Source organism: Martes martes (assembly GCF_963455335.1).
Source record: "Martes martes genome assembly, chromosome: 5".
Taxonomy (NCBI): Eukaryota; Metazoa; Chordata; class Mammalia; order Carnivora; family Mustelidae; genus Martes; species Martes martes.
In genome coordinates this window covers 77,737,341-77,763,150 of record NC_137892.1, presented here as the reverse complement: position 1 = coordinate 77,763,150, position 25,810 = coordinate 77,737,341, and the positions used below count along the sequence as shown (strand labels likewise).

Below are 25,810 nucleotides of genomic sequence, written 5' to 3'. Positions count from 1 at the left end.
CTCTCAGATGATGTAAGGGACTTTTGTAGGGCCAATGAGCGGGCCCTGCCCACCTGCTTAGCTTTATCTCCCACTTCCGTACCTACCTCCACCCAGGTTCTTTGACTTCCTTTAAATTCACCACTCCCTCCTTGTTCATTTACCACACCAGGCCCTCTCTCTTATCTTTCTTCCCCTGGTTAATTCTTATTGATCCTTCACATGACAGTTTAAACAACCCTTCCTCAGGGAGCCCAGTCCTGATCTCTGTGATCAGGGCAAATACTCCCTAATGGATTCTCTGAACCCTGCCTGCTTCTCTTCCAAAGCATCTGCCCAGGTCTAGTTTTATGTGTGTGTGAGTGTGAGTGTCCCTGAAAGAGAGAGAGTATATGTGTGCATGTGAAAGAGATGATTTGATTAATGCTTCTCTGCCCCATTTGATTGTAAATTCTATGTGGGCAGGAACCATGTTGGATTTTGCACACCATTTTGTCCTTAATGTCTCAAATGAGTGCTAAATGGAAATAACTACGTGGGGGAATGGGGAGATAATGTCAGGATCGGGTAAGAGGCTGAGGGAGCCGAAGCTGAAAATTGGTGTCAAAGAGCAAGTTAATCTATTGACCATTTTACTTACCCCATGTTCACACTGTATTTCTTTTTTCTGACTGAGTGAGAAAATATGGCTATTTTAAGTTTTACTTAAATTTTTTTTTGTTTTTTTTTTTTTGTTTCCTAAAATTTTAGACTATACAAAAAGACACTACTGGGTAATATACTTTCGTTAGAATCCAAAGGCACGTGAGTGTTTATGAGTCCTATAATTGCTACATTACAGATTTTCTATATTAGCTTTCAACCTAACACAAAATTAAGTGCATATTGGAGGCATATTAAATATTTTATGCAAAATCTTAACATTATTTCCTTTAGGACAATCATTGAAAGTATGGCTCATTATTGAAAGTCCATTCCTCAGTGTGTTTCTGTCTAACTACCACAAAAAGCCTTGATTTAATGTCTGAAGCCAAATCCCTGCTTTCTTTTAGCATGATAAAAACTCTCAGTAAATCAGAGCATGGCTGATGTCCAATTGCTAAATGTGGGTCTTACAAGTTACTCTTCTCAAGCTACCTACAGGAGAAGACCAGCATGAAGTTCTTGGACATCTCTCTAGGAAATGAGATTTATAGTTTAAGAAAATAAGATTCAAATTAGTCAATTTTCTTATTATAGATACAGTTATCATGTAGCGAGCATATTTGTTAGAAAAGAAGGTTAAAGCAAGAGATAAACTTAAATTGTGAAATTATCTGAGAATTTACCTATCTATATATAACTCAACTTACCATGAACAGGTTGGCTATATCAACCTTTACAGAAAAGCTTCTGGGACCCAGACACTAATTTAAAGTCACTAGAGTTTGTGGAGTAAAAACTTCTTTATTTTTGGGGGGGAAAAAAAATCTAATTCCTCTAAGGCTTTGAGAAAAATTCAGCTTTTGTTTATGTATTTCAACTTCAGTCAGGATAAATGGAAAAGCTCCATTGGACATCCACTGAACAATGGTGGATGGTGGGAGCTAGGTTTCTCACTGTTGGGGTGGAAGGTTACAGATAAGCAAGTGGAAGAAGCTATAATAATCCATGTAGTAATGGCTTAAAGTTGAAAAAATTAGAATAAACCCATGTTTTTTTTTATCAGTCTACCAATCTATCTAACCATATATGAAGGTAGTTATGTACAAACATATTTATAGATACATGCATATATTCAGGTTGGTATACACACATATTCATAGTCTGTCAGACAAGATGGCTGAGAGGCAATGACATGCAGTAGCAGCAATGAACATACCTAGCACCCAAATGTTGGTTTTTAATATCATTTTCCAATGAAGGAAACCAGAGATCCTTGGAGAAATGACTAAATCTAGGACTAGGGAAGAAAATGTACAAGATGAGCCTGTATCTTATAATGCCAGAAAGTAAAAAATGTGCTTAAAAAAATCAAACAATGATGGAAATATGTCAAAGGGACCCAAGAGCCAACTGAAAGAACTCAGTGGCTAAAGCTGGAACAATGTACACAATAGTATATTACTGAATTATAACCTTAAGTAAAAAATTAGTATCAATGGGCCTAATCTAATACTCACAAAAGATCAGGGTAAATATATACATGGAGGACAAGAGACAAATCTAGGGAGAAGAATCCTAAATATTTTATGTAGATATACTGCCTTCAAAGAGATTGAGCATAATAACTCTCTCTTCCTTAAAGTGTAGACAGCTTGTAATGATTTCTTTCTAAAGAGCACGGTATGAAAACAAAAATAATAAGTCTACATTGGAAAAACATGACAAAATACCACCTGAGCTAGGTGACCAAGGTTACCATCAATAGTAGCAAGTCATTTTGATAGTGTGATGGAGATGGTACTTTACCCTCTGTGGTCTTCCTCCTCAAAATATAAAACCCCAGTCAATCACAATAAAGAAAAACATCAGAAAATCCCAGCTGAGAGAAATTCTACAAAATACTTGACCAGTACTCCTCAAAACTGTCAAGGTGATCAAAAACAAAGAAAATCTGAGAAAATGTCAGCCAAGAGGACTCTAAGGAAACATGATAACTAAACATAATGTGTATTCTTTTCTTAGAGTTGGGTAAAACTAAGGAAATATGACTCAAGTATGGACTTGGTTAATAATACTATGTTAATACTGATTCATCAATAATAACAAAAAGTATCATACTCATGTAAAGGTATTTACAACAACAGAGGAAAGTGGGTATGGCGTCCATGTATTCTCATTGCAATTTTTCTATATATCTAAAGCTTTTAAAACAGGGAGAAAACCTAAAAGGCTATACATTAAATTTAAGCTAGTAAAATCACATAGTAAGTTCTAACCTTACTGATATAAGCTGATGTTTAATTCTCTTAAACAAAAAGCCATAGTATTCTTCATGCATTAACTTTTATGACCAATTGCTTTCTCCACATTTCTTTAGAAAATATTAGCTCAAGTTACACCTCACCAATTCAAGCGAGGTTAGAATGCTAGGGAACTGCTGAACATATGACTCATTTAAAGAAAAGTGTATTAAAAGGCAGGAAATATTTATATGAGGTACGTATTATCTGTATGAAAATATCTTTCCAAGGGGCAAAGAAGAGTCAAGAATGGTTTGATATCTAAGACATAAAAAAACACAGCACAAACCAGGGAAGAAATATAAAGTTTTAAACCAACCAGGAAAAAAGATAAATTTCATCAAACTCTTAAGATATTATCATTTACTCTTGATTTTTGATCCTAGCAAACAATGCACATTTGCCCTTTCCTACATCCTCACCTAGACCCATGTCTCTTAAACTATGTCTCATAAAATGCTGCTTCTGCCCATGAAAGCAATCCACACCCATTCTGGGGTTAAACCTCTGTTACCACAGGAGCAGTCACTAGTTACATTTCAGATTTGCAGCCACAAAGAACCAGTCTCATCCAAGTACCAGTCCTTCAATTGCTGCATTGTCTTCTTTCTTCAATTGCAGTCCTTCAACTACTTTATATGTGACAAGGTGTGAATTTGCTTCCATCCTTGTCACTCCTTGGAGTCATCTCCAATAGGTGTGCAATCCCGAACTGAACACTATCCTCCAGCTGATATCTGAATGATTCAGGGTCATGTGCACTCATTAGCTCTTTATTTTGGCTCATCTGAGTTCTATGAAGGGAGGCCAATTATTACGTGAAATTTCTAATATCAGTTCTATATTTTGCCTTCAAAACTGGATGGTAGATACAAATACTACACCATCTGTGATTACTGTGAATGAGGTTAGCACATTATTCTTTGGTTGTAAATATCATATTTGGCTTCCTGGAGGTGTCAGTTATTCAGGTATCACAGTCCTCCTATGATGACACCGTCAGAGGCACTCTCAGATGACATACACGGTTCATCCTTCCCTTATTCTAAAAAACAAAACAAAACAAAACAAAACAAAAAAAACAAACAAAAACAAAAACAAAACTCCACCTTATTCTTTCTTTGTTCTAGCTATACAGATATAATATTAGAACCGAATGTAATGGTGCATAATGGTGAAAAGTGAGCACTCTTAATCTGAATGCTTAATTTATTTGGTATTTTCTGAACATCTTCAAATACATGTATTCCCATGAGAAATATCACTGCCTGTCTCATACTGATGTCATACAAAATTAATAATTTCAGGACACTTTAAAATTCAAGTGCCAAAGAATATAATTTTCTAGTTTTTATAGAAAGTATGCAAAATAAATTATAAATTTCATTTATAAATTGTGAAAACTGCGTTGGAACAAAATGTTTTAAAGCAGATGACAGATTTCTCTGAAATGCACTTAAAGTACTGTTATTGATCCATCTGATTCAGTTTCATCACTTCTACTGACCAAGATACAGATACTTTAAACATTAATGCTTTCAGGATTATACAACACTAATAAATATGCCAAAAATGAAAAATATCCAAGAAAAAAATAATGAATGCCAGCTAAATTTCCAACTGAAATAAGTAAACTACTCAGTGATATTATTGGTATCTTTAATCTAGAAAGATGAATCATATTAGTCTTAGAAGTTTATTTATAGTAGGCTTAGATTAACTAATACAAATAACAACTATAGAATTTGTAGATTAGTATCTGAGGAGAAGAAAAACATATTAATCAAGTAGACATGTTAACAAAATAAGAGATTAGCCAGGATTACATTTGAATAAATTAGCAGAGGAAAAATATATCCATAAAAATATCTAGTTTTAGGTTCCTTACAAGAAAATGGTCTGTTTTGCAGACCAATTCACACAAATGTCCTAGAAATAAGTACTCAGTTCTACTCTTCATACACACTGTAGCATATGAAACAACAATTTGCTCCTCCCTAAAGAATTTTGATTTGAGATTTTTTTTTTTAAGGTTATGTGGGAATGATGGAGAGGCTCTTCCACGCTAGATATAAGGTTCCTACACACATCATTTTGTTGATGCAAAGCACAATGCAGAAGGCACTAGGAATCTTAATTTAAGAACAACAGACATGAGAGGGGCTCCTGGGTGGCTTGGTCAGGTAAACACCCGACTCTATTTTGGTTCACGTCATGATCTCAGAGTTGTGAGATCGAGCCCTATGTCAGGCTCCTTGTTGAGTGGGGAGCCTGCTTAAGATTCTCTCTCTTTGTCTCCCTCTGCCCCTTCTCCTGGCCGAGTGCTCGCTCACTCTCTCTCACGCTCTCTCTCTCTCTCTCTAAAATAAATAAATAAATCTTAAGCAAAGAAAGAACAACAGGCACAAGGCTGATGTGCTGGTTACTTCCTGAACACTGTACTCAGCAGCTCTGGGGAGCTTAGTGATAAACAGGTATGAAGAATCAGGTTCTGAAAGGCCATTTCTTTGGAAATGAAACCTTTTTCCCCCCTTTTATCTTTTGCCTGTCTTGACTGAAGCTCTGGAGAAACCAAGGCTACAGAAGGTGTGGAAAAGCATGCAACTCAGATTACCCAAAGGAGACACTCATGGCACGTCTAAATGAAAACAGATTCTGAGGAAAGGCAGGGAGGGAGTCACCATAATCTTCAAAATTCCTCTGATATGTTATTGCACTCAAAGCAGTGGATTTTCTCAAGGTAAAACTGTTTGATACAAATGAACTCATCTGTCAATCAAAGATCCTTTACTCATCGTCAAGTCAAATACTTGACTATTCTAGCATTAGAATCAAATTCTTACTGTCAATATGGAACAGCCAATTCACCTAACTGGGGGATGTAAATCAAGAAATGATGGGAAAATAGAAAAATGCATGGGGCCTTTATATGCTATATTCCAGAATTCCATTCTTTTTGGTTTATGTAGTATTTTTTTAAAACTATGCAAGGAATTGTTTTGGAGGGAATATGGATAATAGTCCTATCACACATTCTTAAACAAACAAACAAAAAAATTTACTTAAACCGGCCTAATAAAAGTAAAGGACTTCAAAATTTCCAGAAGCCTTGGCCTTTGTCTATGTACTCTTTTCCAGACTGCCTGTCATTTTATAATCATTTTCATGATTTCCACTATGCTTATTATATGACTTTATGCTTGAAACATTTCAAGCACAGGGAAGCAATCTTGTGAAGGAACAAGAACTGACAGATCCCACTGGGCGGAGCCTCACTCAGAAGTTTGACTTCAACATTCTTACACGACGGAAGTCCACATACAGACTCCAGGACGTTTGCCTCTCAGATGCAGATCTCCTTAAAAGTCATTGTATACTACTATTGCCATTACAAATGGAGAAGGAGTCAGAATTCCAAAACCCGGCTACGACAGGTGAGAAGCAAAATGTGGGAGTGTTTCTAACTTCAAGATAGTTAACTTGGAAAGACAGAGCTTTTTTAAAATAATGCATATATATTTTATTCAGATTGTCCTTTTATGAATATCTCAATATTTTCAATGGTATTTAATGAAATTTTAAAGACTATGTATGGAATTTCTTTCAATCATTAACTGACAATAGCTTCTGTAATTTTCAAACAGCTTTCAAATATACTACTACCTTCACAGAAACTTGTGGGAAAGGAAAAGGATGGGAGAGGAAGTTAAATGCATCAAACACCTTACATATATCAGGTGCTATGATTTTTTAAAAAACCCATTCTTCTCTGTGTGCTTCCATAGAACAAATTTCCCTCCAGTCAGTATCAGAAGTAGGTGTGTTTCACCTGAGCCACCGAGTTGCTTATATCTAGGGACACTGAGATTTGTATGTAAGCTTCCTGATATACACTAGCTTCTAGGAAGCTTAATGAAAACTTTTATTTTTTAGAGAGAGGTTTATATTTCATCTGGTATACCTTTAAATTCCATGGTATGCCAGAGTCTTAGAAGCTGGAGGGTTCTCTGTCTCCCTTGAGATTTAGACAATATCAGTTTGGACTTCCCAATTTCATGATCAGTAAGAGTCCTAGAACTCAGCCCTTGATCTGTGATAACTTCCTAGGGGCAGAGCTTAATGACATCTCTTGCTAACCTAAAATGATTCTCTTTAGATTTACAAACCATGAACATCACCAAAAGCACCAGCTTACTCAGGAAGGCTTGAAGTGACACATATATACATTGGTGGTTTTTTGTTTTGTTTTGTTTTGTTTTGTTTTTCCCTTCTCTCTCTCTCTCTCTCTCTCGTTGCTGGGGAGGGTTGTTTATGGACAGAATATACATAGTTCCCAGCCTTCCTTAGGATTCTCCTCTTCCCTCACCTGTCTTCTTATCTCCCTTCCTCATCTTCACCATCCTACTTGGCTTTGTAGGTCCAAATTACCCCTCTCTTACACAGACAGGCTTGCCCTCTCAATTCACCTGAGCACCTACCTACAGCCAAATTCTCAGGGGACTCTCTTCCTACCCGAAGGGCATCTTCAAAGTACCTCTTCCAGTGCAGGCAATTCTCTTTCCCAATATTTTGATGCCCTTTGTTCAGGAGATAGAAGTGTCTTCACCTCATTACAAATGCATGTAAGTATTAACACTATGCCTTGTTTACTTTGCCCCTTCCCTCATCACTCTCCCCTATAAATCATAGTTATCTATCTGCTGGATGCCCTAAATGCTGCCTGGAACAAGGCAAGTTTTAAAAAAAACAAATAAATAATAACTTATCTCACTGAATCTTGACAACAAATCTGGGTGACCAGTACTGTTGTATTTTTCTTTTATGAACGAGGAGAGTGATGCTCATGAAAGTTGGGTTATTTACTCAAAATCAACCAGTCAACATTCAACTTCAATCTGAACTTAGCTCAGTATAGTTCTAAAGCTATGGGCTAAAGCTATGGGCTCCTTCCTTGCATCATATAACTATCTGCTAAGAGAGATGGGTATAAGACCTCTTAAACACTTTGTCACAATACAAGTGCTATCTCCCTTCTTCCTCCACACCTCTCCACTCCCAGATTCTGATACTCCTTGTTACTAGGATGGGAAGATGAGAGCTGGATGGTTTTTTGCACAAACTCTTGCAAGCATTTCTGGTACTATACAACTACCTCCCTCTAAAACACTTTCCAGCCCTTACCAAGCCCATCACTTTGAGAACCACGGGTCTAGATCCTTAAAATTTTGAAGTTTAAATTAACTTTCCAGGATATGATTTTACTGAAAAACATATAAATATATAAAATAATTCTTGGTATTCTTTCACAAAACATAAGTAAATCCTTATTCTAAAGTGCAAAGGGATTTCAAGTATTTAATTATCATTTATCTAGTAGACATGTTTGATATTTTAAGTAAAATATGAAAAATATGTCATATTCCACCCATTTCAAAAGCTCAACTGACAAATCATTTTTCATATAAGATGCCAATATTTTCAATATTTCAATTATCAATACTTTTCTTGTGATGTCACTTAATGTCTCCTTTTGACAAGAACTAAAAGCAAAACAAAAGCAACATCAGAAACTAAAGAAGAGCAACAAAAAGATGATATTGAGTACTTCAGAGTCAAGAATCCGTTGATCCTGTTAATTGATCACCTACTTCTTGAGGAGAACTGTGTGAAGCATTTCAAGTATAGTACCTCATTTAATCCTCACAGCAATATGATGAGGTAGGGTTATTAGCCATATTTTCTAGATGAGGAAAAAAGAGATACAATAAGCTATACAAGATCATAAGTTGCTCAAGATCAGAAACCTTCCCAGTGGAAGAACAAGGATGCAGCCATGATTGTCTAGCTCCAAAGCTCACACATCAATGCTTCTTGGTATTTAATATGCTTAGTATGTATGACATGGCCAAGTCGGCGAAAAAGACAATGGGTATATAAGACACAGATATTTTTGTTTAGCCCTAAAACATGTATCAACTATGGAACCTTAGTCAGTAGGTAGTAGGACACTAAACTGTGCAGCTTTCTTTATGTTAATGGCACTTTGAAGGAGTGACCTATCTGAGGTCAAAGCAGGTTTCATGGAAGAGATGAACTGGTGGAAACAAGAAGACTTAGAAAGATATAGGTTGAGTTTTGATAGGCAGGGTGGAGGGCAGAGCATCCCATATAAGGCAATCAGATGGGTTTCTTTGGGAACAGTGAGGAGACTGACATAATTAAAGAAGAGGAATTTGTTTCCAGAATCATGAGAATTAAAGATAGGTTGGGTGAGACACAATTACAGAGAGCTTTGAAGGCCAGGTTAAAAAAAAAAAATCCATGTGTTAAATCATTCACTCATTCCACACAGATCTAGTACACGGGCCAGGGAAAATGAAGAGAACATAATAACACAGAAAGCCCCTAAGAGCTCTGTTCGTAGTCCTACAGCAATCATTATCAGAAGTCTGCCTGCCCATATCCCTCTGGCAATCCCATCTTGATGGAATCCTAGTCTAAGCATGGGCAATATCCCATGTAAAGTTTTGCCTATATGCAGACCAGGCTGGAAATCCTAGGAATTAATTCCTAGAGATAACCATAGGCCCAGTGAAGATGGACGTTGGATGATAAATTCTCCAGTGTCCTCATTTCTTAGGCAGGACTTCTGAAGTGAGTTCTACATAATCTCCCAGAGATCCTAACAGGATTGAGTCCAGTAGCCTTTCTCAGTTACCTGAGCATTAATGTGCCCTGCATAGGCCTTTTATTTCCCCTCTCTTTCCTGTCTCCACTCCCCTACTAGTTTTTCCTCGGATCACCTCCTGAATAAATGATTTGCACTTGAATTCTGCTCTTGGGGCTTGCTTCTGAGGCAACACGACCCAGTACCGATACACAATAGCTCTAGTAACAACCAACCATGGAAGAGCACCAGTAGGCCAGATACCCTTCTAAGCACTTAACATATGCTACAACATCTCATCCTACCAACAGCCTCCGAGGTACACACTATTATTGCTTCCATTTTACAGATAAGGAAACTGAGGTGGAAGGAGGTTGACTAACCTGCCAGGGGTCACACAGCTAAGAAGCTTGGATCCAGGTTTGAACAAGGCACTGTGGATCTAGAGTCAGTGCTCTTAACCACTAAGTTGGCTACCTCTCTGTAAGTGGATATAAACAGTTGTTGGCAGCACACATTATGCTATAGGAAGTACAAGACTCTCCAAAAGAATAGAAGGGCAGCTTCACTCTACCTAGAATTCAGGGAAGGCCAAGCAAACCAAATTCTGATGGATTAGAGGGTTTGCCATGGCAAAAGACAAGAGGGTGGGAGTGCCTTCCAACACGAGGCCCATCACACAGCAGGGCAATGTCTTCTGACACCACAGAGCCCCACCAAGGGTGCTAGAGCAAGGGGTGGAGGGAGTCAAGGTCAGGGGCTATTGACTAGCCAGGCTCCAGCTTCCGCAGCCCTTCTTCAAAAGCGCAGCATGGATGTAGAGCTGCTCCTTACCACCTGTCAGACCTCTAGTAGGTCACTGCCAGAGCTTTTATTTGATGGAAGGGTTCTGTGACTTAAAAATACTTGTTTGTAAGCTCTATGATAAAGAATGTATATACTTAAAAATTCATCTATAGGATATGTACAATGGAATAATGAAGGGACTAGCCCTAAATCTAATAGTGTCTAGCACTTATACATGAAGTTAGAAAGGTAGAGGCCAATGGAGACAAGACCTTATGCTTGCTGCCCTGTATGCAACACAAAGCCAACACATTTTCTAGGCAAGAGAAGAGATACAAAGGAGATGATTCTTTTAGAGTATGATTTGATAGTGAAAGATGGATGAAAAGAGAAGAGCCACAGAGGGAGGCTGGTCTATATCTGAGAACTGTATCCTGTCTTTAGAAAAAAAAAATTAAAATGTAACATAAATGTTATAAATGAAACAGAATATGCTATAAATGAAGAAAGGGACCAGCTGCAGAGTGAATTTACACAATTTTGCCTGGCCAGAAAGATAAAACATAGATCTCTTCAAGAAAAGAAAGACGGCTGTAAATAAAAGTGAAAGAACTGGTTATTAGTTTTAAAGAAATAATTAGTGTCTTAGATAAGGAGGTGATTTGGAAGAATAGCATGTGGATTTTGCGGGTCAACACAATTCAGCAGGATGGCTGTCTTTGCAAACACAGTTAAATTCTCCCAAGCATCAGAAATTAAGATGTGTGGGAATTATTCAATGCGCAAGATGACAATTTTTATCAAAATTTTACTTACCCAAACACATGGACAATTTGCTGAAAAATAAAAATTAATCTTGAGAGCACAAAATTCCAGGCACAGAATTTGGAAATGTAGTTTTGTACTCTAAGGCACTGAGCACCTACTATATGCCAGGCACTGTGCTAGGAACTGAGAATCTAATGATGAAGGACGTGAGTAAGACAAGCCCTAAAGGGAAAATTCATCCTGCCTGAAGTAGGAGCTGATTCCAAACAGGAGAGCACAGTAGCTTTCCAAGGGTAGCTGATTCTTGCTGAGATTAGAGAGAGGAGGAGGAATATGTTATTTCCCCACAATTCTAACTCAACCCAAGGCATTGTCTCTGATATATGCCAGAAAAGTTCCTAGAACGTGACACACTGAAGAAGCAGTTTTGTCCTCCAAGCAGTCTAGAGCTGTGGGCAGTCCTAGGCTGGAGGAGCCTGTAACTGAGCAACCAGATTACCCTTGGCCTCCTGGCTACCCTCTCAGAGCCTTGTCTCCTGATCTGGCCGGTAACAGTAGTTGCCATTAATTGGCTACGTACTGAGTGGCAGGTGCTCTTCCAAGCACGTGAAAGGTTTTCTCATCTAATCTTCACAGCAACCCCATGAAGTGAGAAGTATTTATTGCCCCCAGTTGACAGGAGGTGAAACTGAAGCACAGAGAGGTTAGATAACTTACCAGAGGGTGTGTACCCTTGGTAAATAGATAGCACACCCTCAGGCATGAATTTTGGGAACATCTTTCCAAAACCAAATAATTACATGAAAATTTTAGTCCACACCTGGCATTATGCAATCTTTATCTTTTTAAAATTTTTTAAAAGATTTTATTTACTTATTTGACAGAGAGAGAGAGAGAGACAGGGAGAGAGAGAACACAAGCAGGGGTGTGGAAGAGGGAGAAGCAGGCTTCCCGCTGAGCAGGAAGCCTGATGCAGGGCTCCATCCCTGGACCCTGGGACCATGACCTGAGCTTTAATGACGGAGCCACGCATGTGTCCTATAGGACCTCTTAAATGTGATATTTATTATTATCTTTATTATATGTGCAGCAGAAGATTGCTTGTTTCATCTCAAAACGTGGCACAATCATGCTATTTGAACAGTGCAAAATATTAAGTACCTAACACTACAAGTACATAATTTTTATTACTCATCCTTTTCTTTGCACAGATCCATTTATTGAGGAAAACTTTACAGAGCACCTACTGGGTATGACACTGGGCCAAGTGCTGGGGCTATGAAGTGGCCAAGTGCTGGGCTATGTAGCTGAGGTGGCTGCTCATGAACAGAATACACTATGATTGGTTACTATGAAGTCTCAAAGCTTAGTCTGGTCAGAGAGCTCCTTGAAGCAAAAGGACACGCGGGGAAGGCTTTGTAGAACATGGTCATCCTTTAACATGGTGACAGCCTGATCTACCTTAACATTCAGTCTCTCTCAAGAATCAACCCTGCATGGATTACTAGATGATGGGATTCTTCAGTAAGTATTCTCTTCCATAAAACTCGAATTCCCAGGATTCCACGCCTGCTTATGATGTAAGAGGTCTTCTCCACTACCCTCAATGACAAGGGTTTCAGTGTGCCCACTCTCCACTGCCAGCTGTCCTTTCTGTCTAAAACATCAAGAGACTCTCTGTAATTATGTAAATGATTTGTTTTAAATTTTCTGAACAAAGATGCATACACATACAAGGCAACGACAAGGTTTCTGATACCGAGACCTTCATTCCCTGTTATTTTTTTAGACTCAATGGGAACTAGACAAGGGAAGAGCCAGAGATCTCAGGCCTAGAGAAGCGTGGGGAAGACATAAGGGACACATACACAGTATGTGAGATATATTTTCTCAGATAGTCTCAGTGACTATCAGCATTAATGCGCATCAGGTTGCCATCTGACCCATGAACAGGTTGATCTTTAAAGTATAGTTTTGTGAAGAAAGAAGTAAGCCAAATACCTAAGGCTGAGAGAATTAAGGTTTTTCGCAGAGGGGCCCAACACTTCTGAAGGGCATCAGGGTTAGGTCTCTGAGGGATTTGTTGATCAATGCATTTCTCAGCATTCCCTTCAGTCAAGGGAGAGTTAAGCTTTAACAACATAGAAATGAGTAAATTAATAAGGTAAGATATAGATTCTTAGCTTCTTAGAGCACCATTAGTGATCGTTTAGTTTAACCTCCTCACCTTCAGATTTAAAAAGGAAAACATGACAACTCCAAGGAAGGGAATCACAAAGTTCGCTTCTAAATGACTAGGACTGCTTGGGACCCTATTTAGACAATTAGAGCTTCAGCAGAAATCCCACAAAGAAAGCCCAGACCAAGTAATTATGAGCACTGAACACTAAGAATATTAAGGGGGAAGTTCTGCTGACCTCAGAGAAAGTGCTGATGACCAGAAAAGATGAAAGGAATTCATAATATTTCAATTCACTATGCACTATAGGGTTTATAATTAACCTATAAGATATTTTAGAAGTTCCTTTAATTTGCATCTTATATTTGACATTCTTCCTCCTGAGATATCATGGAAACATAAAAGATAATGTAAATTTATAAATATTTAAAATAGGTTATGTCAGTTCTGGTTGAAGTCATAGTAGGCTTTGTCATTTTCAGTAAGTTTCTCAGAGATGGGTGACACTTGCAAGCCAACATCAGAAGGGTTTTGAAATCTTTGTAAAAGCAGGTTATATATATATATATATATATATATATATATATATATATATTTGTGACATTCCAACATAAACCACAGAAAGGTTCCTATTAAAAAAGTGAACAAAGCTGAATCATTTGCCTTCTCTTCCCACTGTGATTTTTATTCATTTGAAGATAAAATTCAAAGCAAACATCTTAGAGCTTCTGTTTGTCACCCAAGAGTTATTTCCAGGAAGCCTAGGAAATCTCACATTTCCAAAATTAGGTCATGACACTGGCCCAGCACTCTACTTAGTATGTTCGTAAAACGGCTTCCACCACTACAAAAAATAGAGAACCCCAATGGTAAAATCAATTCTGCACTCTTTGGAATCCCCAAAAATATAATCAACAAGAGAAATTCTAATGACAAAAAAGCTTCCTACTGTAGTGATTAAGAATTGTAGATTTCTGTCATATCTCTGCCCCTTTTCTTGACATGATATTTTGTGAAGATAATTTTGTATAAGTGAAATGTCCTTTATCGACTTTATCTATCTGTTATCACTGATTTCCTCCCCACTAATACCGTTCCACAACCTGGCCAAGCTCTTTCACTTGCCTCCCCATGGTCCTCCTTCTGAGATACAATCTTGAGTTCCACTCCCCCGCCACAAATAAAACAGAGGGCATGAGACCAAAACTCCCTCTACATTATTTGCATCCGCCCTTCCCTTTCTTCCTCCTTTCTGGAAGGAAGTCATGTTCTTCACTGACCTGATCCTCTCACTGGACACTTCTTTTACGGTATGTCCCCAGATCCTTAGAAGTACCTGGTATTCCTCATTAACTACTGATTCTACTCCTCTTCTTCCTTCTGCCTCCTAATCTCTGTTCCCCTTTCTGTCCTTGTCCACAATTTTGAAAGTAGCGTGCACTAATTTTCGCTTCTTTTATAACCCCGGAGATAGAACCTAGCCCCAGAAGTTCCCTTAAACCACTCTCCAAAATGTTGCCAATAACCACTAATTGTCAAGTCTTTCGGGTATATTTTTAGTTCCTCATTTCTAGACTTCTTTAAAGTATTTGGACCAGCCAATTGTTTCTCCCTTTAAATTCCTGTAACACTTTGTATATACCTATACTAATACGTTCCCTACTGTTCTATAATTATGTATTTCTGTGGCTGTTCTCCTCAGGAGTCTCTAAATGTCTTCAAGGCGGAACTGTTATCATACATATCTGGGCATGCCCTATGCTTAGATGAATCAGTATGTTCCACATGTTCTAACACAATCGAGTAAGAATGACATTTTTCAGCAGCTAAGATATTGGCGATTTCATGATTAAAATGTTTCTTTGGCAATTCGGCACTGGCTCTGATTTCAGAAAATGTGAATATTCTTTATCCGTGCAAATAATAATAATAATAATTTCCAAAAGCTGTAATTAGAACATCTTGAAGAAAATAATAACAATGGTAGCAAAACTCAAAACTTCGATGATCCTTTATTGTCAGCAAAGCACTCTCGAAGACGTGAATTTTATCTGACCATCAGAACTGCCCTTTGAGGTGGAGGTGGAGACCATTTCCAGACAGAGTCAGGGCTGTGCCGTTTGATCATTGCCCAACAGCACAGTGAGCAAAGTTCAACTCACGCCTGCTCCCCTGGCTGAGTATGTGCCCCAGAGCAAGTGATGCTTTTTGCTTTGCACGGAGGCTCTATCCATTCATGAAACACCATTCTCTGCATTTCTAATTCATCTGCCTGAAGTGGGATGTCTTTCCTAAAATATCTGCCTAGAGAAGCACCTTTCCCTAATCCACAGAAAGGACCCCGATGACCAGACAGAGTGCTCCTGGGAACATGTTTCACCTCAAATTCCTTATAAAGTTTCTCATTCTGAGAAAACACAAAAAAACCCACTGACATGGTGGAAGTGTAGGGCAGGGACTAACATGACCAGGAAGAGTTTCTCAGGGAAAGGCCACTGACATTCATTAGGTATCCCATGCACTTACCCAACTTGCTAACTAACACAGTGAAACTGATTCTTTTCTCTGCTCTTCCTGCCAGTCTATTTTCCAGAAGGTCCACAGACAGAGTGCTAAGGCATCTGCCACAGAACAACATATGGTGATATAAACACACTGGGTTTTAAAATGAGGCCGGACCTGGTTATGAGTGGGTCAGCAACCCTAAGTCATATACATATGGGAACTTGGGCAGGTTATTTACCTTCTTTGAGCATTCCTTTCCTCATCTGCAAACAGGGATTCAAATCAGACCCACCTCTAAAAGTTACTGTTGCTGTTTATGTTAAACCAGGGAACAGGTGCAGGGATGGAGGACTGGGGAATGGAGTTCAGTCAGTGTTCACCTCTTCTATTAAGTAGTCAGTGGTTACATTTGGTACTTACATTTTTAAGAAATTCTCTCAAGAGGTTTCAGCATGCCATGGTCTAGCAGTCTAATAAATTATTATTCCCCCACTTGCTATGAGAGGTTCTTTAATAGTCTACCCTTCAACAGGAAGCAGGGAAATACCTGCTGCGCTCATTTTCAACAGGTGGTAAAGAGCTCAGGGAGTCTTCACAAGGTCACAGATAATATTAACACCAGAAGTTAGAGTTAGAAACCTGAGGCTTTTTTTGGTTTGTTTTGTTTTTCCCCAGCCAATAACCTGATGGTACAGAATCTCGATTATCCATCCTTGAAACCAAATATATATCCCACAACTGCACACGACAGAATCTCTAGTTGAAATATCTCGTCTAAAGTATGTTTACAGGCTAGTTTCTCTAACAACGGGAAACACCGGCCAAGAGTCCATTGAGTGATAAACAGGGCCAGCAGTTAATTTATGGCTTGGAGGTCTTTGGAGCTATTGTAAATGTTGGCAATGATGCTACAGCTAGATGGGCATTGATGAGTGTTCATGTTTGTGGGGTATGATCAAAGGAGAAGAGGAAGAGGCAAAATGTGGACACTGTGCAAGGAAGAAAGGAAGGGAGGGAGGGAGGGAGGAAGGGAGAGAAGGAGGATGGGATGAAGGGAAGGAAGTTAGTTCTAAACTGCAGCAAGTCGGAAACTGGTTGTCAGTTTCCCTCCTTGGGATATTCTTCCTCTCAGAATTCTGAATTATTTTCCTTTTCCTTTACTTGCCTATTTTTCTCTGAGCCCAGATACCTAAACATTAGTGGAAGTAACTCAGTAATAGATAAAAGGGATACAGAAATGGGTGGGTGGGGAGTGATGAATTTAACAGAAGCAAAACACCCCAAATTCATAGGTAATTATTTTCACATGATGGAGAATATTTTCTTCCTTCCTTTTTTTTTATAGGGATTGTCTAAAACCTTTCTGACACAGACCACCCACTTAGCCCATTGAGGATGTAACCTGTCAGCAGTTTAAAGAGCACTATTTTACTAAGTCTGCTTAGACTAAAAATTACATTTAGTTTCCGTAAGTTGTGGGCATGTTGATATGACTGGTGCCCACTTTACTCCTCTATCATACCATTCCATAATCAACTTTTACAAAAAATGACTTCTTATTTTTATTTTAAAAGTATAAGATATTGCTAACAGAAACTAAGGAGAATACAGACAGAAGCAATAAAAGATAATAAAATAGAAAACCTAAGGAAAAGTCATATGTTTAATAGGATTAATATTTCATCTAATGAAAAATCTTTGTTGTATTAAATCTAAACCTGACTTTCTGCCTTAAACAATAGCTGACTTTTCTATCTAACCCAGGGGATCTGTGAACAAGATGAGTTTGTATAATTATGATCTCTACCTAAATTCTATTGCCTATAAATTGTATTTGGCCATAACAGAAATTCAGGATCAATCTGAGAATTTGGCATTAGTATTCCAGAACTTATGGGCAGTTTTGTCACTCAGGGGAAGAGATGGTACTGAAACAAGATCAGCAATGATCTGAAATCTCATCAGAAGACAGACAAACACTGGCAGGAATTTTAGGTTGACTAAAATGAGCAGAGCTCCATTATCTTGTGTGAGACTTTGTGCATTTTGTCCTTCACTGCATATGGTCATCAAACCCAATGTTTCTCCCACTCGCTAAAATTCTCATAAGACAAGCGAGGTTATTACATTGGCCAAACCAAACTCTAGAAAATGCAAAGTCTCAAAGATGAGACTTAAAGAGGCCAGATGAGAAGGATGATCCTTGCATTAGGAATCAGGCCAGCTTGCTTTCTCTGATTAAATTTATTCATTGTGTTTATATATATAAATATGTGTGTGTGTATATACACACGTATATATTTATGCTATATGCATACATATATGCATAAGATATTGTTGATATGTTGATTTATATCTTCTTTCATTCTGTGAAGGATTTAGATCAAAGGAAACAAATCAGTACACGAGTTTAACTCTTGGTTTGCTGGAGAACAATAAACCATGAATTGTTGGAGTAAACCTTATCAGGACCTGGGAAGGACAAGATCAATAAAGGGATGTGCCAGCCTAGAAAAAGGGAAAAGAAGCATCAATGTGGAGTCAAGTTACCATAATCACCCTATTTTGCCTCTTGACTGGAGTCACCTCTCAGTACCATAAAGAAAGCTTGATAAAATAATTTAAATGTGTAGCCTTTAAAAAATTAAGTCCTAAGCACCAAATAAGTAAAACAGTTAATCACCATCTACAGTCTCTAATCCCAACTCTTCCTCAGGTTTCCTCAGAGGCACATGCTAATACCAGCCCTGGACAGCCTCCTGTAGCAGTGGCCTTTGGTTTCTGTTTCCCACTGTCTTCTCTCAGAGTCACTTGAGTCCATCATAAAAAGGAAGCAAAGGCATTTAAATAAAGCACCCTCCTAAATCTTAAACATGTACAATTCAGTTGCATTCAAGACAGCCCTGGTGTTTCTGGCATAAAATTACAGCATCTTCATAAATCAGATTACATGGAGGTGTTCTACTTTTACGTTAGGCAAAAATCCACAGACATACATCTATACATAGGCACACTATGTTATGTCATTCTTGATTGACCCCTGGATATGACTCTAGGCCATGATGCTTCTGCAGATTCATTTTACTTGCTACTAAATGGAATTTAAATTCCTAGAGAGTGGACTTTCATTTCCTTTTTTCCAACCATGCAAGAAGAACCATCCCTGAACTGCCAGACTATCACTATATGCTCACAACCAGCCAGAATGAAAAATAAGAAGAGCTATATAGTACTTATTTACCTAGTGAGGCAAGCCCTAATCTTTGTTTGGCTTGGAAGTAAAAAGGTCAACAAGTGTAATGGAAAGAAGGCTTCGTAATAAAACTCTCCAGCAAATATTTCTAATGTAGCTTTAAACAAGAAAAGCACATTCTTCATACCACTCTCTTAGCACTTATGGGTTAGTGTTCTATTAAGACAAGTAAAAAGACCACTTATTAACTTTAACTTGTAACCAATAAACAATGAATTTGTATTACTGTTGCTCAATTCTCAACACACTAGCCCTAGGGCAAGAGGATGAGAGTCCAAGTGGGAGCAGTATACACAGGCTTCTACTTGAATCATTACCTCTGATAAATGTTGGAAGACTACTCTAGATCTCAATTTTCCCTCCTTCTTGCTCCTTAGAAGCAGAGAGAAAAACAGCACACAGCTCTTATCCTGCCTATCCAAAGGGGTTAGAACCTTCTTAGAGGTGAGCCAGGGCTCATCAAACCAAAGCACACATCTCCTTTAAAATGTTTGTTAGTCCCTGGCATTGATCTGTGGCCAACTTCTGATCTGCCCCTTTGTGAAAGAAGAAGATGATGAAGGAGGAGAAAGAGGAGTAGGAGGAGTAGGGTGGGGGGGAGGAGGAGAAGAAGAAGATGACGAAAGAAAGAAAAGACAAGATCAGACCTACACATGGAAATGAGGAACGTGAGCCCATGGAGACGAAAAGGAGAACAACTTGGCAAATCCTTCCTTCTCAGCACAGTAATTCATGAGCATGGAATCCAATCCTTTAGGGACTCTTACAGTAGGACAAAGGGAAGGGAGGTTTTCTGTCAACAAATACCTAGAATCTCTTACCACAGTACTGAAAGGTGAGGTTATACATCAGAGGAAAACAACAATCAGGCAAGTTGAGAACCAAGCACGACATTAACTGGGTCACCTGGAAAAAACCACCACCTTCTCCCTTTGAGGTCAATGTCTTATTAATGACTCCTTCTAAAGGGCCCAGGCAAGAATAGATCTACAGAACACTCACACTCCACACTGGCTACGTTTGGCCACAACAACAACAACAAATCGACACCTGAAGTGTATGAAGGGTTATCAAGCTTCAGGTACAAAGGAAAACCACCAGGACTCTCAACTTCTATATACAGTTTTCAAACATATATATTATAGACCTAGAGGAGCATGAATAAGCACATTTGCATTCTTTCAAAAACTACAGAGTTGAATAGCTCATTTCTCTCCTGTTAAAAGTACACGTGAGGTAACTGTAGCAAAATATGAGGTGGTCATAATGTTAGGTATTCAAAGAGCAGTACATGCATTCTACCTATTGCAACATAAACAAATGGACCCAAACAACCTGGTTCAGGCAGAACAAAAACTGTTGCTTTATAGCAAGGTACACTTTTTAGAAATGAGACTGGTAATTTCCACCCTAAACAAATTGTAATAGCTTCAAAATTAACCTTGAAGAAAGGCAGAGGAATAGAAGAAAAAAAATATATATTTGACGAATGCCTACTACGTGCCAGGGACTGTTTCTAAGACCTTCTTACCTTAGGGTTAAAGACTATTTATGTGATTGAATTCTGTAAGAATGACAAGGACCTTACTGCTGATGCCAGAACCTCACCATCAGGCCCAGTAAGGCCACAGACCCAAAGCTCCCACTGAGTTGGGAACTCTGGTGATGCACTTGGAAGGGGGCCATTAAGGTTTGCAGGCATGTCACCCAGGCTCCCTCCCAAATACAGTAGAGATTGGGGACCGTGGCTCTGGAAGGCAGAGAAGGAAGATACGCCACAACGTCAGTTCTGGATGTCTCTGGTAGTGAGAGAAAATGAGTACCTCCCCGAAGTGACTGAGGATGTCACCCACCCTTCTCTACAACTGACTTTCAGCTAACAAGCTCAAATGTCTACAACAAACCAGCTGATGATTTTGGCAGAGCTTTAAGATACCAGGAAGATTTCAATTGAGACACTGTCATAAAAGTAGTTAGAAAAACCCTCAGAATCCTCTATTTTGATATTTATGACTTCTCCTAAGACCAGCCAAAAAAATTTACCAGGAAAATATATTTTCAAAATCAGACACATTGCAGTATCCAAAACAAACCATGTTAGTACCCACAAAACCTTAAAATATGCCTTTATCAAGCACTGACAAAGTTTTTGCTATGAGATTGAAATCCAGTCAGCCCTAAAGGTGTGGTAAAAACAAGCAATTTTAAAATAATGAGCTCTGTCCTTATAATACCCTCAGCAATTATTTCCTATACACATTTAGTCATAAACTCTAATAAGAAATGGTACATGATGTCACATGTTCTGGGACCTTAATAAATTGCATTGAGCCTTAATAGACAATATAATATCAATGCACTAAGCAAATTCTTTAAGAGTCTGAACACTTCATCCTAGATTCATGTTTTAGAATTCTATTAAATCAGTTCATTCTGGTGGAAAGAGTTCTACATAGTTAAATTAGATTTTATATATTAGATTATATATATATATATATATAGTTACTTAACTTCTAAGTAGTTAAATTCCTTATATGTGAGACACCGACACATCTTAGTATTATTTTAAAACTGAGTCGACATTCTAAGTTTTCCCTTCTTCTGGAAATTCAAAAAGACCTAAGGGCAAGCAAGTTGACATTAGACATTAGATGTCAGAAATGCATGTATGTCCTTCCCCAGGGAATTTTTAAATGAAACTGAAAAGAAAAACAAACAAACAAACAAACAAACCCAAACCTCCCTTTTTCTTTTGTTATTTAAATACCTGTCATTCACAAAATTATTGGTTGTTTTCTCTATGAAATGTTAGCAATTGTAAATGTCCTCATATTGGAATTCTTATTTTGGGATGCTTTTATATTAACAAGTAATTTGTTATTGCATAACCATTACTTTCTCAGACAACATTAGGTTTTAAACATGTTTCACGCTTCATCCTCACTTGATACCAATATTCTTGTTCAAGAAAAATTCACCTCTGGCACCTGTCATGGAATTTTATAATTCTGAGCTTTACAAACTAAAGGGGGATATTGATTACTCACCATATCCAAGAATGCCTTCTAAAGGGGAAATTATTCACGTGCATCATGTTTGCAGATCTTCTGTCATTAATATTTTCCTTGTCTCATACGTTACATGTAGTGATTTTCATAGATGAATCCCAACTCTCCTGTTTGAGCAGCTATCATGGGCAATTATTGCAACAAGTACTGAATTCCCAAAAAATACCCCCCAAAAAACAAACAGCAACAACAAAAGCCCTTCCAGGATTTGGAAAAAGAAATATCACAGAGCACTGCAGGTATGGGTCCATCCATTTAGGTTCCACTCGTTAGTCAACACACTAAAATAACCAGTTCAGTTGCTAATCCTAAATGGTGGCAAATATTGTCCTGGTACAATCCAACTGCCTAGAGTGTAAATTAATGCATCCTCTCAGGAAGGACTCTGGAATGTGGGAAAAAAGGAGTCAAAAGACAGTTTCTTGTTATCCTTGTTAAAGAAGTGTTAGAAGGGCAATGGAAAACTTCAGGTCGCTTTGCCATGCTGTCCTTTAGAAACGAATATTGCTTTTTCTTCTTTCTTAGGCACATATTCATGTGTGGTCACTTTAACGCAGTGCTGCCTCCTGAGACACGTCGGACAAAGACCAGGGCAGAGGGGCTAGAAACCATGGATAATCAAAGTCAACTTCTTTCCCAAATCTCTGAATTGCCGGTTTTCAGTGGTAAAAGTAGGAAGGCAAGGAGCAATTTCTGCTTTGCAGGACAGGATTACCATTAGCTACCGTCATGACTTCAGAAGGTGCTGTCATGAGGAGATTCATTTCTGCTGCCTAACCCCATAATAAGTCTGTCCGCTCTCCTTAAGTAAAATGACTAAGCTATCGATCCTTTCACTGCAGAATCCCCTTTAATTTGTTATTAAAACCATGTGCGGGCTTTTCATATGTTGCCTTGGAAAGAAAATGAATTTCACGGCTGCAAGTCAGACGTTGTCTAAGAATTTCTTCTCCCGCTGTCTTTCTTTTATCCTCCCTCTCTCTCTCTCTCTCTGTCTCTTTTACCCCAAATTCAATTCCCCAATAGGTGTCATTTACTCTGAGGCGCTGACATCTTCTGAAAGATTCTCATGCCCGAGCTATACAGACCTTGCATGCTTTTAAAACACAAAGGCAACAGGCTCCTGCTGGGGTCTCCCAGCTCCGAATTTCCAGCAGAACCTTTGGAATCCTCGCAGCCGCCTTGTCTGCCCTGGGCTGTGCCGCCCGGCTCTGAGCAGCTCAGGACACTTGCAGGCTCCGTGGTACTGTACATGAACTCTGCAGCAGCCCGCTCCGGCTGCAGAGACTGCTGCCTGACAGGGGATGTGCTGGCGTCAAGGGGGCCCTCTAGGTGGGTTCCCAGACACTGCAGCACGCCCTTGCTCGCTTCCAAGGAAGAGTGAGCCAAAGGGGTTAAAGGAACAGCTCACCCTAAAGAGCAGATTTCTTTCAGTAAGTAATTACCAGGCAAGATGAGAGAAGCAGTAAGAAATCTGTAAATAACCTCCCAGGGAAATGACACCTTGAACAAACAGATATTGCGAAGGGAGGGTTTTTGTTTGCTTGTTTTTGTTTTTCCCTTCCTAGCCAGGGCAAAGAATGGGAATGGAAGAACTAGAAAATTTGCATATGACAGGGTTTGGTCATTCTGTCTCCTTTAAAAAAAAAAAAAAGGCTAGGAGTGTCTTGCTAACTTTAAAGATTTATATCCATTTAGCTACAGATGACCACACGGTAATTTTTGGACAGGAAATCCTGTGGAAGCCAGTTCTGCGGAAGTCGGTTATACTTCAGTTGCAATTGCGCATGCCATAAAGCTGCTTGTTTGATTAGGGGGTGTGTAGATTTGTGGAGTGCTGAGATAAAGCATTGCAATGCCTACAGTTGATATTTTGTATTTCCTCAAGCTTACCCTTTGTTCCAAAAATGCTGTTCAACAATCCCCTGAAAGCCCCCCATCACTGTTGATGCCATTTTGGAGCAAGAATAAAATAGTAAACTCTTCTAATAGTAGCTTGGCACTTAAATGGTGTTCATCGAAGACCGGACCTTACAAGTAGCAGTGTCCTCAATATGAATGTATCAGTTTTAACAGGCATTTAAAAAGCTGTTATGTAATTGCTTAATATTAAATGGAATATTGGCAACATTTAATGTTATCATGCCATTATCTTTAGTTAAGATTCCTCTGGTGAGGCCCTCTCATCACAGAAAATACTACCCAGAATTGGGGGAGGTGGGGATATTTCCCACAAATTCAAAACCAGGTATAAATTTAGTCTTGAAATCTTCCATGATTTGGGAAATTTTCATTTTGATCAAACGATGATTTTTTTTTAAAGTTCTTATTTATTTATTTGACAGAGAGACAGAGAGATCACAAGTAGGCAGAGAGGCCGGGGGGGGGGGGGGGGGTGGGGGGGGGTGGGAAGCATGCTCCCTGCTGAGCAGAGAGCTCCATGAGGGGCTCCATCCCAGGACCCTGATATCATGACCTGAGCCGAAAGCTCCCAGGTGCCCCTCAAATGATGATCTTATGGAAGTATTCCTGCGATGAGGAAGAACTGAATGATTCCCTTAAAAGCCATTCAAACTTGTAGGTTCAGATGGTACCACAGCTTGAAAGAAACTTGAGAATATATTTGGGGATTTTCTATAGCTTATGCAGTGTCTTCATGACCTCCTTTTTCCAAAGGGAATAAAACTCTTCCGTTAGGTCATTGTGATCTGAACCAGAAAACTCCCATCTGAATTATTTTTGACAAGCTTTGAATGCTGGGAATCAAGCATCACAGAGTAATTCAATATGTGATATTATATGACATATTTAAATATTCCTATTTAAGAGCAAGGAAAAATTGCCTTGTCCCTCATGCCCACTTTGCCTCAGGGGCCTGTAGTAAGGATGTTATGCTATTATCTCATTTAATCCTCACAACACTATTAGGTAAGGACCATTATTTGTCCCATTCTACAAATGAGGAAATTGAGACACTCTGATATTAGGTAGCATGCCCAAGGTCAAACAGCCAATAAGAGTCATGATGTGAACCAAGAAAGTATGGCAACAGGGCCTGCATGAGTTACCACTATATTATTAAGGTCTCTATAATAAGAATAATACCACTTTGCATTAGTGTTAATGGTTTGAAAAAAAAAAAAAAACAAAACTGTTTTCACAGGTATTACTTTAGCCTTACAGAATCATGCTGAGGAGAGTATGACATTTATTGTGCCAATTTTGGAGATGAGTCTCCAAAAGAATAGTATTTCTTTATTATTATACATGATGTTAGGAGTAGATCTGGAAGAGAATTCAGATTGATAGGTCAGTGTTTCATGTGCTGATGATGCTGATATGATGAACATTAACTTATTTCAAAACCAACACTTAATCCTCACACTGTGTAAAATGTTGGTCTCCACGGGAAGGGGCAAGTACAAATACTTGCAAAATGATGTGGAAATAGATTTTTCTTTATAATAAGTATTATTTATTTGAAATTTCTTGATTTTTTTCAGTCCATTCTACTCTACTTTGTTCATATGCCAGAGTAATGCCTATGGGTCATAGGATACCCCAAACATCTCTGAATATTTCTCAATTACCACACAGTTCAACATTGTATACCTGCTCCCACTGGTGAGCAATCGTATATGCAAAGCACTTTAGAAGTTT

General features: G+C 38.6%; 1 protein-coding gene across 2 annotated transcripts in view; it reads right to left on the bottom strand.

Annotated features, from left to right (window-relative positions):
* The window catches only part of PDE4D (phosphodiesterase 4D), a gene marked incomplete at its 5' end in the record, with an annotated part of 1,452,651 nt that overhangs the window by 531,806 nt on the left and 895,035 nt on the right, over window positions 1–25,810 (bottom strand). The window contains one exon of one of the 2 annotated variants that reach the window (XM_080803363.1): window positions 22,130–23,430. The exons of the other annotated variant lie outside the window; for it this stretch is intronic. Within the exon in view, the coding sequence (XP_080659489.1) occupies window positions 22,130–22,176 (47 nt within the window). Of the gene's footprint in view, window positions 1–22,129; window positions 23,431–25,810 lie in introns of those variants that run through there. 2 annotated transcript variants of the gene reach the window in all.